This window comes from Bos indicus, chromosome 5 (genome assembly GCF_029378745.1).
Source record: "Bos indicus isolate NIAB-ARS_2022 breed Sahiwal x Tharparkar chromosome 5, NIAB-ARS_B.indTharparkar_mat_pri_1.0, whole genome shotgun sequence".
NCBI classification, from domain to species: domain Eukaryota; kingdom Metazoa; phylum Chordata; class Mammalia; order Artiodactyla; family Bovidae; genus Bos; species Bos indicus.
In genome coordinates this window covers 77411015-77425618 of record NC_091764.1, presented here as the reverse complement: position 1 = coordinate 77425618, position 14604 = coordinate 77411015, and the positions used below count along the sequence as shown (strand labels likewise).

General features: G+C 37.2%; 1 protein-coding gene across 6 annotated transcripts in view; it reads left to right on the top strand.

The window, feature by feature from the left end:
• FGD4 (FYVE, RhoGEF and PH domain containing 4) overlaps positions 1-14604 on the top strand; it is a 229996-nt gene that overhangs the window by 65593 nt on the left and 149799 nt on the right. Inside the window, exon 1 of one of the 6 annotated variants that reach the window (XM_070789824.1) lies at positions 1-11792. This exon is cut by the window's left edge and continues 36513 nt beyond it. The exons of 3 other annotated variants lie outside the window; for them this stretch is intronic. Coding sequence is in view for 1 of the 3 variants with exons in the window: in XM_070789822.1 (XP_070645923.1) it covers positions 14265-14274 (10 nt within the window). In the remaining 2 variants the exon portion in view is untranslated. 2 more of the 6 variants (XM_070789822.1, XM_070789823.1) reach the window with 2 other exon arrangements.

The window sequence follows — 14604 nt, the reverse complement described above, 5'->3', positions numbered from 1 at the left end:
AACTCTTCTAAGCCCTGTTCTATGAAATTTAAAATAATACTACTACCATCTTTTGAAGAATTTACCTTTATTGTTTCTATTCTCAAGATGCAGAAAGTCTCCAGCCTCCCTGTATGCCATGATAGTCATCCACAGGATGGACTGAAATCAGGGTGATGGCTCAGATGTTTGAGGGCCCTTTAAATCCAAAATAGCTAAGCAGAGGGCAGCAGTGGCATCAGCACAGGAGAAGGCAGAGCTTATAGTTTCTCTTTGGAGATACTGATGGTAAAAATCTTGCTGTTTGCTATTACAATAGGCTTTGGAAGACCTGCCATCTTCACTCTTGCGACTGTGCCTTGAGAATTCCTTGGCTATTAGCACAGATTGGTGTCTGTGTATTTTCCTCTGCTGATTTCTGAATTCCTATTGGAATTTACCTGATAAGCAGGGCCTTTCCTCAGTTCTGTCTGTACCCCTGGTATGCCTTGCTAAGATCTCCTTCCCTGTCTAGTCCTCCCTAATGTATAGGTGCTTACTGTTTTCTACTGAAAATGGAAACTCTAAGGTTTTTGTCCTTATTAGCGACAGACTCTAAGATCTGTCTGTAAGATAGACTCTCAAAAAAAAATATTCCATAGACTTAGAAGGTATGTTTTATTTGTTTAAATAACTGTTAAATTGATCCTAGGTATAATATATACATTTTTTTTTATTGAATTATAGTTTATTTAAAATGTTGTGTTACACATTATATGTATATTGGGTTGGCCAGAAGTTCTTTGAGGGTTTTTTGTAACATCTTATTGGAAAAACCCAAATGAACTTTTTGGCCAACACAATAATATTCTTTTTCAGATTTGTTTCCCTCATAGGTTATTGCAAAATATTGAGTATAGTTTCCTGTGCTATATGGTAGGTCCTTGTTGGTTATCTATTTTATATATAGTAGTGGTATATGTTAATCCCAAGTTCCTAATTTATCCTCCCCATCTTTCCCCTTTGGTAACCATAAGTTTGTTTTCCATGTCTGTGCGTCTGTTTCTGTTTTGTATATAAGTTCATTTGTATCTTTTTGTTGTTGTTTTTGTTAGATTCTACATATGAGATATCATATGATATTTGTCTTTGTCTGGCTCGTTTCACTTAGTATGATGACCTCTATGTCTGTCCATGTTGCACATTAAATTTTTAGAACAAAAAGTTTTCATTGCATTTCTTCATAATTATCTAGCCTTTTATGATTAGAGAGAAGTGACATTTAATATACCACTGAAAGGCATCCGTGTTTTGGTTATTATTGAAGTGTAATAAACCACTCCAAAACTCAGTAGCTTAAAGCCGCAGTTTGTTACCTTGTGATTCAGTGGGTTGACCAGGCAATTTTGTTTTCATGTCCTGTCAGCTGGATGCTGGAATGGCTAAGGTCCTCTGAGGTTTGGGTAGGCGCTCAGCTGGGACCCATGGCTGCTTAGGTCACCCGTGGTGTCTGGGTTCCAAAATGGAAGAAGTAGATGTTGCCCAACCAAATAAGATCTGGGCCTACAGTTGGCACTGAATGATTTCTGCCCTATTCTAGTGGTCTAAAGCAGTAATAAGCTCAGTCCAGAGTCAATGTGGGGAGAGTCTCTACAAGGACATGAGTACCTAGAAGTGTGTACATGGAATATTAGAATCACTGGTTTAAAGGAAAAAGTCTATGAGGAAACGAAAATCTTTTTGAGGGGTCAACAAAGATCATACAGCCACATCCTCAAGGCCACATTGTACTGGCAGTGCAGGATTTGATCTTTGCCCTGAACCATTTCTTACTTTGAGCTTACTTTTTGCTAAGATGCTGAAATGAGCAATGGTTTTGTTTTTGAACCCGCCAAATGTGACACCTTTACATTTCCTCTAAATTCTGTTTGAAAAGGAACCAGTCAGTTCCTTTTTTTAGTTCTTCTCACTACAGAAGCAGTTAAAATGAGCCAGTTGATACTTTCAGCATTCTTCCTTGAATTTTACTTAGTCAGATCATGAGCTCCTTAGGTACCATTTCCACCTTCCACATCACTGCTTGCATTGATTTGCTGATTGTCTTCACAGTACATAACTTGGGTCCCTTTTCTTTAGGTACCGGTAACATTTCTTCACTTTCTCAAATCTTTATTAGCAGTCTCCTCAAAACTCTTCCAGCTTCTGCCCATCACCTGGATCCAAAGCTGGTACACATTTTAGGTTTTTGTTGCAGTATAACCCCACTTCTGGTACCAAATTTTCTTTCAGTTATCTATCTATTGTTATGTAACAGATCAACCTCCAAATTTAGTGGCTTAAGACAATAATGGAGAAGGCAATGGCACCCCACTCCGGTACTCTTGCCTGGAAAATCCCATGGACAGAGGAGCCTGGAAGGCTGCAATCCATGGGGTCACTGAGGGTCAGACATGACTGAGCTTTCACTTTTCACTTTCATGCATTGGAGAAGGAAATGGCAACCCACTCCAGTGTTCTTGCCTAGAGAGTCCCAGGTACGGGGGAGCCTGGTGGGCTGCCATCTATGGGGTCACACAGAGTCGGACACGACTGAAGTGACTTAGCAATAGCAATAGCAAAGACAATAATGGCTTTTCTACGCACATGTTTGGGATTTGGCAGGGTTTTATAAGGACAGCTTACCTTATCTCAAGGTCGTATGCTGTCAGCGGAGGCAGCTTGATTAGAGCTTTTAGGAGTTACTTTCAGGATAGCTCACTTTCATGAGTGGCAAGTAGGTCCTGTTATCTGGGCCTGTCTTCTTCTCTGTGTGGGCCTTTCTCATTCCTGTTGCTGTTTGGACCTGCTTATAGCATGGCAGCTGGACTCTAAAAGTAAGGGAGGAGAAGTTTCCAGGCCTCTCAAAGATTTAGCCCAGAATTACTACAATGTCATTTCTGCCTTTTTCCTTTGGACAGTCATAGGCTCAACCCAGAAGCAAGGAGGTGGCAAAATAGACCCCACCTATTGGTGGGGTGTTGGTGGCAGTAGTGACAGAATTTTGGCTATCATGACTCTACTGTTAGGGTTTTTTTTGTTTTGTTTTGTTTTGATAGTAATGAAAAGGTACTCTTAGCTCAGGTTATGAGATGGTAAAAAGTAATTGTTTATTGTTTGAAGTAAGATTGTAAGCTCTGGAAGAAGGTTAAAAGAAAACTTGTATATATAAAAAGCATTTCAATATCTGTCAATTTTAAATGTTACAATTTGGTGGACAGAAGTCATCTTGGGGGTAAAATTAATTTTTAAATTTCTCATCAACAGAATAATATTCTCAAGCACTTCTGGTATGCAGATTTGTATGTGACAAGGATGTCTGAATGCACTTATGTATCTTATTTGGTTTTAACACTGATCTGTTTATTTTTAGTAAAAGTTGCCCTGTATGTTACCAGATGGAGAGAAATAGTCTCATTCTAAAGATTCCTCTTCTTAAAATAGGGAGTAGGTGCTGTTTAAGATTGTGTACAATGAAAGGTGGGCTCTGGATGCTTTGTTAGATTGTGGTAAAGTAGAGGGTAAATCATGGAATGAAAGGATCCCAAGGTTCTTTGGTTTGGAACTTTTGTGTGCAGCTCTTTCCATATTGGCGAGAGAAGACAAAACAGATGATGGTAGCAGAAGCTGCCTTAGCTTTTGTTTATTCACCCAAATCATCCTTTAGGTTAGCTTATACAGACTAGTAAAATCACTTACTGAATTTGTTAAAGACTTACATTAGTAAATTTTCCCGTAGGTGGCACAGTGGTAAAGAATCTGCTTGCCAATACAGGAGATGCAAGAGATGCAGGTTCACTCCTTAGGTCAGAAAGAGTAGGAAATGGCAACCCTGGAATAGGAAATGGCAACCCACTCCAGTATTCTTGCCTGGAAAATTCCATGGACAGAGGAGCCTGGCAGGGTACAGTACATGGGGTCACAAAGAGTCAGACATAACTGAGTGACTGAGCACATGCATACAATCCAATTTTGGGCTCTAAAAAAATTTTAAATTAATGTTCTATTATAATAGTGATTTAAAAAAATTTGATTATATCTTATAGCTTTAAAATTCATACACTCTCGTTGTTGTTCAGTTGCTCAGTTGTTTTCGACCTTTGTAGCCCCGTGGACTGAAGCATGCCAGGCTTCCCTGTCCTTCATTATCTCCTGGAGTTTGCTCAAATACATGTCGATAATACCATCCAACCATCTCATACTCTGTTGCCCCCTTCTCCTGCCCTCAATCTTTCCCCTCATCAGGGTCTTTTCCAGTGAGTCAGTTCTTCACATCAGGTGACTGAAGTATTGGAGCTTCAGCTTCAGCATCAGTCCTTCCAATGAATATTCAGACTGATTTCCTTTAGTATTAACTGGTTTGATCTCCTTGCAGTCCAAGGGACTCTCAAGAGTCTTCTCCAACACCACAGTTCAAAAGCATCAATTCTTCGGCGCTCAGCCTTCTTTATGGTCCATCTCTCACATGCATACATGACTAGTGGATATGTATAGCTTTGACTAGATGGATCTTGGTAGGCAAAGTAATGTTTCTCTTTTTTAATATGCTATCTAGGTTGGTCATACCTTTTCTTCCAAGGAGCAAGTGTCTTTTAATTTCATGGCTGCAGTCACCATCTGCAGTGATTTTGGAGCCCAAGAAAATAAAGTCTGTCACTGTCTTCATTGTTTCCTCATCTATTTGCCATGAAATGATGGGACTGGATGCAATGATCTTAGTTTTCTGAATGTTGAGTTTTAAGCCAGCTTTTTCCCTCACAGACTCCAACTGGTAAATTAAATCTTTGAGCTTTAATTCCTATTCTTAGCTTTGATTTCATACTTTTGAGTTTGGTTATATGTTATCTTAATAACACTGAGAAGTTTTTAAATATTGAAATCATTTGAGCATGTTTTCTTTAATTGTACATAAAAATGTTTGAGGCAGCACTGGTTTCCCTAACTTGCTTTTAGTTTTACTCTTCCCCAGTAGTTATCAAGTGTGACTAGCAATTTGCTTCCTTTTTTTCTCTCTCTCCTTGGTTCATCTATTGATATTTTTCTTCTTTAGTCTCCTCATACCCTACAAAGTCTGGTAGAATGACATATTCAGGAGTGAATGTGTATTGTGGATGAGATGATTATTATACATGTATTTATGATGCTTTATAAAGAATCCTTCTAGCTTCTTCTTGATACTCTTCATGCAGTGTCAAACTTCTTTGGGATGATATCATTACCAACAGTTCAAAAAACGACGCCTACGCTCTTCGATTTTAGGAAGTATATCATCTTCTGTTTCTCTACAAATTAACTTTACATTTGTTTTGTGGTATCCTAGGTACTTATCAATCCACCAAGCAGTTAGTGTGTGTGTGAACCAATAAAACATTCTAGGGGACATATAGGTGAATAGGAAGTGCTCATGGTCATTTGCTCCTTAGTTTCAAGTCTTCAAATTCTTCCTTTCTCAGTCAGCTTTGAAAGCTGGATATGGATTTCCGAAGGCTTGGATTAGACACTTGAAGAATGTTGATGGGAGGTAGGTCGGGAGGTCGCTGTATTATTCTGGTACTCTTCCACCTTCACAACTACACTTTATTCATCATTAAATAAGACCTTATTTATTTCAGGGTTTATACACCTATGGTTCAGTTCACTTCAGTTCAGTTCAGTCGCTCAGTCGTGTCCGACTCTTTGCGACCCCATGAATTGCACCTATGGTAGTCACTATTTTTTAACTCATTTGTTAAGAATGTATTTTTGTATGTATTTAAAAATTGTTCTTTATTTCCTTTGGATAGGTACATAAGTTCCTGATTACCTTCCAGGTATTTTCACAGAATACTCATTTCTGGGCTAGATAATTTTAATAGCCTTCAGATTTCTTGTATCTCTTTCCCCCATAGCTTTAGTAAATTTTCCAAATGGTTACATATAGTTATATTCAATAGAATTATTTTTTCCACTTGACCTGCCCACCAAAGATACCTATGTAGCAAAATTCATAAAGCCTTTTCAACCACGGACTCTTCAAAAAATAAAATAATTTAATGTAGGACTTGGAAGAGACTTTTGGAATTATATAATTTAGAGCCTTGATTTTATACAGTTGTTGCATACATAATACACACGTATGATGATTCATAGAATAAATATAATAATCCAAAAAAGGGAATACAGTGCTACATGTAATTGGAGGATATTTTATATCTGTTTTATACCTCCAGTCTACCCTGTTTATTGTTTTAATTGCAAAATACCATGTTGTGCCCTTTCATTTCTTTGTAAATTATATAAAGCCAGTCTTTCAGCCAAATATACTTATTCCCCAGTGGATATATTTGTTGTGTTTGTGATATTGGTTTTTAACTCTGTTAGCCAAGATTGTTTTGACTCCTAAAACTATTTGGACTACCACTTTTTATTTTGGTAGCATTTACAAGCTGTTTCTAGTTCATCATTTGACTTGCTTTTAAAAGATATACCCAGGAAATCTATAAATTGCTGATGATGAAATCAAAGGTCTATATAAATGGAGAGACATATACTATGTTCATGGTCTGAAAGACTCTCAGTATCATAAAGATGATGATCTCCCAAATTAATATACAGGTTTAACAATTCTTCCCAAGATTCTCCGAAAATTTGTGTAGGTATGAATAAGGTTATTCTGAAATTTATATGGGAAGACAAAGTGACTAGAATACCCAAAACAATTTAGATAAAGAAGAGTAAAGTTGAGAAAATTACTTGATCTAGTTTTAAAACATTATGTGGCTATAGTAATCAACTCTGTGGTTGCCAGAGGGACAAATAGATTAATGCAACAGAATAGAGAACTTAGAAATAGCCCCATACAGGTACAGCCAGCTGATTTTTGACAAAGGTTCAAAAGTAATACAGTTTGTCTTTTCAGCAAATGATGCTTGAGCAGTTGGATAGGTATAGACAAAAACAAACAAAAAAAACTAAACCTTACAATATGACTATAAATTAATTCAAAATAGATTATCAATTTCAATGTAAAACATAAAAAACTGTAAACATTTAAAAAGATAACATAGAAGGAAATCTTCAGGATCTGGGGTTGGTAAAAAGTTATTAGCAATATATACCCAGAGAAAACCGTAATTCAAAAAGATAAATGCACCCCAATGTTTATTGCAGCACTGTTTACAATAGCCCGGACATGGACACAGCCTAAATGTTCATCAACAAAGAAATGTATAAAGAAGATTTGGTACATATATGCAATGGAATGTTACACAGCCATAACAAAACAAGATAATGCCATTTGCAGCAACGTGAATGGTACTAGAGATTGTCATACTGAGTGAAGTAAGACACAGAAAGACAAATATATATGATCTTGCTTATATGTGGAATCTTAAAAAAGGTATAAATGAGCTTATTTACAAAACAGAATTAGAGTCCCAGATGTAGAAAACAAGCTTACAGTTATCAAAGGATGGGCGGGGAGGGATAAATTGGGAGATTGGTATTGACATATATACACTACTGTGTATAAGATTGATAATTTGTAAGAACCTATTGTATAGCACAGGGAACTCTACTCAATACTCTGTAATGCCCTGTATGGGAAAACAGTCTAGAAAAGGGTGGAGACATAATATATATATATCTGATTACTTTGCTGTACACCTGAAACTAACACATTATAAATCAACTGTACGTCAATAAATAATTTTATAAAAGTTATTAGTCATGTGACCAGAAGCATGAATAGTAAAAGATTGATAAAATTTCATCAAAATTTAAAATTTTGTCTGTTAAAAGGGTGATAAGAGAAGCTATAGACTGGAAAAATATTTTGAAGCTCTATATTTGACAAAGGATCCTCTCTAAAATATGTAAAGAACTCTCAAAACTTAACAGTAAAACAACCCAAACAATCTAATTAGCAAATGGGGAAACAACATGAAAAAAAATCCACAGATGACAAGTGAAAATAAGCACATGTGGACACTCATCATATAATCTAGCATCTGCACTTTGGAACATTTGTTGCAGAGAAATGAGAACTTAGATCTACACTAAAACCTGTGCAAAATGTTCATAGTTTTATTTGTTGTAATAGTCCAGACTGTGAACATCCTCATGTTCATTAACATGAATGGCTAAGTTAACTATGGAATATCCACAGTATGGAATTCAACAAAGAAGTAAAAAAGAACACTCTCTTGATGCATACAAGAAGTTGAATGGAGCTCAAGGGTATTATGCTAAGTGAAAAAACGGCAGTCTCAAAAAGTCACATACTGTGTGATTCCACTTAACAGTGCATTCTGTAAATGACAGCATGTTATATAGAATAGATTAGTGGCTACCAGGGGTTAGAGAAGGTGGGGAGAAGGGTGTTCTCCTTATGTTCACCCTATAAAGGGGTGGCATGAGGGAGCTCTTCATGATGATGGAAATTGTTCAGTATCTTCATTGTGGTAAGAGGTTACACAAGTCTATGCAAGTGATAAAATGGCATAGAACTAAACAAACACATTGTACAAATGTCAGTTTCCTGGTTTTGATATTGTACTATAGTTAAATAATATGACATAATGATTAGGGGAAACTGGGGCTTCCCGCATAGCTCAGTTGGTAAAGAATCTGCCTGCAGTGTGGGAGACCTGGGTTCAATTTCTGGGTCAGGAAGTTGCCCTGGAGAAGAAAATGGCAACCCACTCCAGTATTCTTGCCTGGAGAATCCTATGGACAGAGGAGCCTGGCAGGCTACAGTTCATGGGATCGCAAGAGTCGGACACGACTTAGTGCTATCTTTCTTTCTTAAGGGAAATTAGGCCTCTCTGTACTATTTTTGTAACTTCCTGTGAGTCAATAATTACTTCAAAATAAAAGTTATTAACTTTATATATTTTATTAAAAAAAATACACACACATACACCTAGGCTTTAGAGCTGTGTCCACTAGCCACAGGTTGCTCTTACAACTAAAATTAACTAAAATAAGATTTTAGTTCCTTGATCACACATTGCTTGATCATACAAGTCATGTTTCAAATGCTCATATAGCTACTTTATACTATAGCACAAATATAGAACATTTCCATCAATAACAGAAAGTTCAGTTGGTACCACTGCTTTAGACACAACATTGATGCCTGTTGCCATACATGTGAACATTTACACATTTCTTAGTGAACTATCTTAAGTTTATAAGTCAAAAGATAATACTATGTACCAGTAAAATTTAAATAGAAAAAAGTAGATTTAATATGACACTTCTAAAAGCTATCATAATTTTTGAGGTTATATCCTGTATTTTAATAAGAAAAGGAAATGAAACATTTGCTTCATGTTTGAAATAGGAATAGATTTTTTTTCTTTATCTGCCGAGGCAATTGTGGTTTCTTTTCATACTACAATTTAGAATATATTGGCAATGGCCAAAATAGAAGGAGTGGACAGGTAGGGGAAATAAGTATCAACAGAAAAAGTATTTTAAGTATCCCGTAGTTTTTGTTATTTTCTGTCACTTGGTGACAAGTTTACCAATAGTGGCTCACTGTTGCAGAGGAAGCATGATTTAGTGACCAGACCTTAAACCAAAATTCTATTTCTGGCTCAGAGTGACCTTGAGGAAGTGACTCTTCTCTTTCTCATAACTAATGAGTAAAATTAAAACTGACTGTTGCTCTAGTGGACTATAGAATAAGTTATTCTAAATGATTCTAATGTTTTAGGCTAGGTATAAAATGGTTCACTTTATAAGTAGATTAGATAACAAAGTTTTGAGGAGTTTAGTAATGGGAAGAGTTACATGAAGTAAAAGGAGGAAATTTGCTTTACCAGACATGAACATTTTTAAGCTTTGAATTTGAGGGTTAAAACTAAGAAAACTCAGACATAGAGGTAAAAGTTTTTCTTATTCTTTCTGAAGTTAGAAATTTGGGGAAAACTTTGGGAGAATAGCAGGAAGTGTGCATTTTAGAGATCACTTTTGTTTTTTTTTCAACTTTTTATTTTGTATTCAGTTCAGTTCAGTCGCTCAGTCGTGTCTGACTCTTTGCGACCCCATGAATCGCAGCACACCAGGCCTCCCTGTCCATCACCAACTCTCAGAGTTCACTCAAACTCATGTCCATCGAGTCGGTGATGCCATCTAGCCATCTCATCCTCTGTCGTCCCCTTCTCCTCCTGCCCCCAATCCCTCCCAGCATCAGGGTTTTTTCCAATGAGTCAAGTCTTCACATGAGGTGGCCAAAGTATTAGAGTTTCAGCTTCAGCATCAGTCCTTCCAATGAACACCCAGGACTCATCTCCTTTAGGATGGACTGGTTGGATCTCCTTGCAGTCCAAGGGACTCTCAAGAGTCTTCTCCAACACCACAGTTCAAAAGCATCAATTCTTCTGTGCTCAGCTTTCTTCACAGTCCAATTCTCACATCCGTACGTGACCATAGCCTTGACTAGATGGACCTTTGTTGGCAAAGTACTATCTCTCCTTTTTAACATACTATCTAGGTTGGTCATAACTTGCCTTCCAAGGAGTAAGTGTCTTTTAATTTCATGGCTGCAATTACCATCTGCAGTGATTTTGGAGCCGCCAAAAATAAAGTCTGACACTGTTTCCACTGTTTCGCCATCTATTTGCCATGAAGTGATGGGACCAGATGCCATGATCTTAGTTTTCTGAATGTTGAGCTTGCTGCTGCTGCTGCTGCTGCTAAGTCGCTTCACTCGTGTCCAACTCTGTGCGACCCCTATAGACGGCAGCCCACCAGGCTCTGCCGTCCCTGGGATTCTCCAGGCAAGAACACTGGAGTGGGTTGCCATTTCCTTCTCCAATGCATGAAAGTGAAAGAAAGTGAAGCCGCTCAGTTGTGTCCAACTCTTAGCAACCCCATGGACTGCGGCCCACCAGGCTCCTGCATCCATGGGATTTTCCAGGCAAGAGTACTGGAGTGGGGTGCCATTGCCTTCTCCGAATGTTGAGCTTAGAGTATAGCTAATTAACAATGTCGTGATAGTTTCAGGTGGACAGCAAAGGGACATAGCCTTACATATACATGTGCCATTCTCCCCTAAATTTCCCTCCCATCTGGGCTGCCACATAACATTAAGCAGGGTTCCCTACACTATACAGAAAGTCCTTGTTGGTTATTTATTTAAAATATAGCATATTTATTAAAATATATGCTATACAGATGATCCTTATTGGTTATTTGTTTAAAATACAGCATCGTTTCATGCTGATCCAAAACTCTAGTAACCCTTCTTCCCATCCTTCTCCGTAGGAACCACAAGTTCATTCTCTAAGTTTGTGAGTCTGTTTCTGTTTTGTAGATAAGTTCATTTGTATCATTTCTTTTTAGATTGCACATATAAGGGATATCATATGATATTTTTGCTTCTCTGTCAGTTTATTTCACTCATGACAGTCTCTAGATCCACCAATGTTGCTGTAAGTGATATTATTTCATTCTTTTAGATGGATGTGTAATATTCCATTGTATATGTGTGCCACATCTTCGTTATCCATTCCTCTATTGATGGACATTTATGTTGCTTCCATGTCTTAGCTGTTGCAAAGAGTGCTGCAATGAACATGGGGGTGCATGCCATGCCGGGTGAATCATGAACTGACATCAAGATTACTGCGAGAAATATCAACAACCTCAGATATGCAGATGATACCACTCTAATGGCAGAAAGTGAAGAGGAACTAAAGAGCCTCTTGAATGCTAAGTCGCTTCAGTTGTGTCCAGCTCTGTGTGACCCCATGGACTGTAGCCCGCCAGGCTCCTCTGTCCATGGGATTCTCCAGGCAAGAATAAATAGAGTGGGTTGCCATTCCCTTCTCCAGGGGATCTTTCTGACCCAGGGATCAAGTTCAGGTTTTGAAGTTAAAAAGTCTAAGGTTTGAATTGCAGCTCTGCCGTATAGTTTCATCACCTATACAGTAGGGCTAATTAATGCCTTTTTGTTAGGGTTGTTACGAGAAGGGTGCAAAATAACACACAGGTGTAATTACTAATATAACATTAATTTTATCAAGACATGGAATGGAATGATTGTGCTGTTGCTGCTGCAGCTAAGTCACTTCAGTTGTGTCTGACTCTGTGCGACCCCATAGACGGCAGCCCACCAGGCTCCCCCGTCCCTGGGATTCTCCAGGCAAGGACACTGGAGTGGGTTGCCATTTCCTTCTCCAATGATTGTGGTGTTAAGAGCAGATAAATAGCTTTGCCCTTTTTTTTTTAATGAACATTTATTTTTAGCCACATAATAATGTTTTTTTCTTTTTTGAGAGGATTACTAATTTTAGCTTTATAATAGATTGGTTGATACTATGATTCTTAAAGCTGTTCTCAATTTATTGTATGAATGAATTAATTTAAATTACTTGATTTAAAGTCAAGAGGTATAAATCTGTTTTTATAAAAACTAGCAGATCAAAGTGTAAACAGAAAACTAAGGGGAAAGAAAGCACATATGTATGAAATTTTATTTCAGTGCAATCCCTGAAACAGATTTCTAGAGCTATATTCATATAATATCTGAATAAACAGTGAGAAAGTTTAGCTAATTATAAAGATATTAAAAATCTACAATGTACAATGTCAAATAATCAGAAAATATTCCATATGAATTTTCTTTTTCTTTGCCTGACAAACTGCTAAAACATTGAAAAAGAAGATGTCCAGAACCAGAGCCAACATGCATATTTGGGTACTTCCAGCCCTGGTACACTGTAGCAGGGCAGAACAGGTCCAGTTTCAGCCAGTGGTTCACTGGCATGTGGTCAGTGTGAAGTTTCCTGCTGTACTCTTCTGAGCTAGAGAGAAGGAACCAAAAATGCTGACATCCTCATTTGGCTTCATCAGTTATGCCCGAGCACATAGAGCAACACTTCCTGTGCAAAACCTACGCTGACTCTGCAGAGGACACTCTCAGCCTTCAGCTGATCTGGGCGGGGATGCTGGCATAGGTTGGTGAAATTTGGAAAGTGTTAGCCATTGGATACTTCTTCACATCACATGAACGTGGCATGTCTCATTATTATACCTTTCATTTCATAGAAATAAGCTTTCAAAGCTTGCAATGAAAGCTTGCAATAACAACATTGATTGACAGGAAGAGCTTGTTGTAGGCCAGTTATTAGCTCTCAAAACTACCACCCCGCGAAAGCATGTTTAAGAAAGACCTAATTTAGAAATAAAATGCCATGGAAATTGAACTGAAGAAAGCCTATGAGAATGTCTGAAATGTATATATCTTGTCTCTTTAATATCAATACGTCTATATCTAGCCTTCCTTAACACTCTTGATCTCAGTTTTCTTATCCATACAAAGGGAGGATTTCTAAATTTCTAAGGGTTTGTAATTTTAGTGTGTGTTTCTCCGAGTAGTTTTCTCCATGTTTTGTTTTATTCTACCTATCAAAATATCCTCAAGTACTTTAAGTTAGTACATGACTTTCAATTCTTTCAGAAACACAATAATTTGAAGAAGTGATGTTATAAAGTTATTCTGAGTCTAGATTATTATAGTTTGATTCTGACTATACCATCTAAACATCACATGAAAGGGAAATTAGTGTCACTACGTAAATGTTAAATCCATGTGATGATAAACCTTAGATGTTTGGACAAGTCTGTGTTATATATCATCTAAAACATTAACCTTGATTAGTAATTTATCTTATAAGCATGACAAGGATGGGAAATTTGCTCATTGGTGCCTCTTCTTTAAAATTCTAATTTTTGTTTACAATGAAGTCATTTGGGATTGCTAGTAACCTTGGAAGAGATAAAAGACTTGTTTTGGGGGAGATGGACATGGTTTTGTTTTTCAGCATTTCTTATGATTTTTTTTTTTCTTATGACCATGAAAAAAATTTGAAATTCTTTAAGACCTAGTTTTCAAGGATAGTTTGTAAATTTAATGACTATAACTACAATTAAATCACATGTAGTTGGCCCCATCCTTCCCATTTTGCCACAGTGCTCTAGAATTCTCTCACTACATTTTGAAATACCTTTGTAGAATTTTGAAATTCATTACTTGCGTAGTTCTTTGAGGCTGCATCAGTGGTGGAAGGAGTTATGAAACGTAGCTCTGCACTTCCCCTTAGTTAGTTCTTTACCCTGTCAAGCAGAAGATGTGTGCGTGACTGGTGTCTAAATGAAGAATACCTATAGATTTTACCCACAAACTGTAGATCCAGATAGTCCCTCCACAAGCAGGAATTAAGAATGATTAATCAGAAGAAAAAAAGGCACTGCTGGATGTTGTTTGAAAGGAATTCTTTATGGGGGGCTGTGAGTATTGTTTTTGCAGTTTCTATTTTTAAAATATTTTAGTTTAAAAACATTTGAACTTTTTGAGTATGCAAAGTATATGAGTAGGTAAAGTAACTGGTATTTATCTCTTTGTTTACTACCAAATTATAAGTAATTTGTATCATGATTGAAATATTATCCTGCCTCTTGTTTAGAATGGTTTCATGCTGTGATTTTAACACAGAGGTACAGTTTTTCTTATTTTTATGGCCCAAGTACAATTACTTGAGGTAATGACATTTCTTCCTGTGGATTCGTAGCATAGCAGTGTTCCCTGAGAGCAGTGAAAGTGAACTGTGCTGTGTGCAA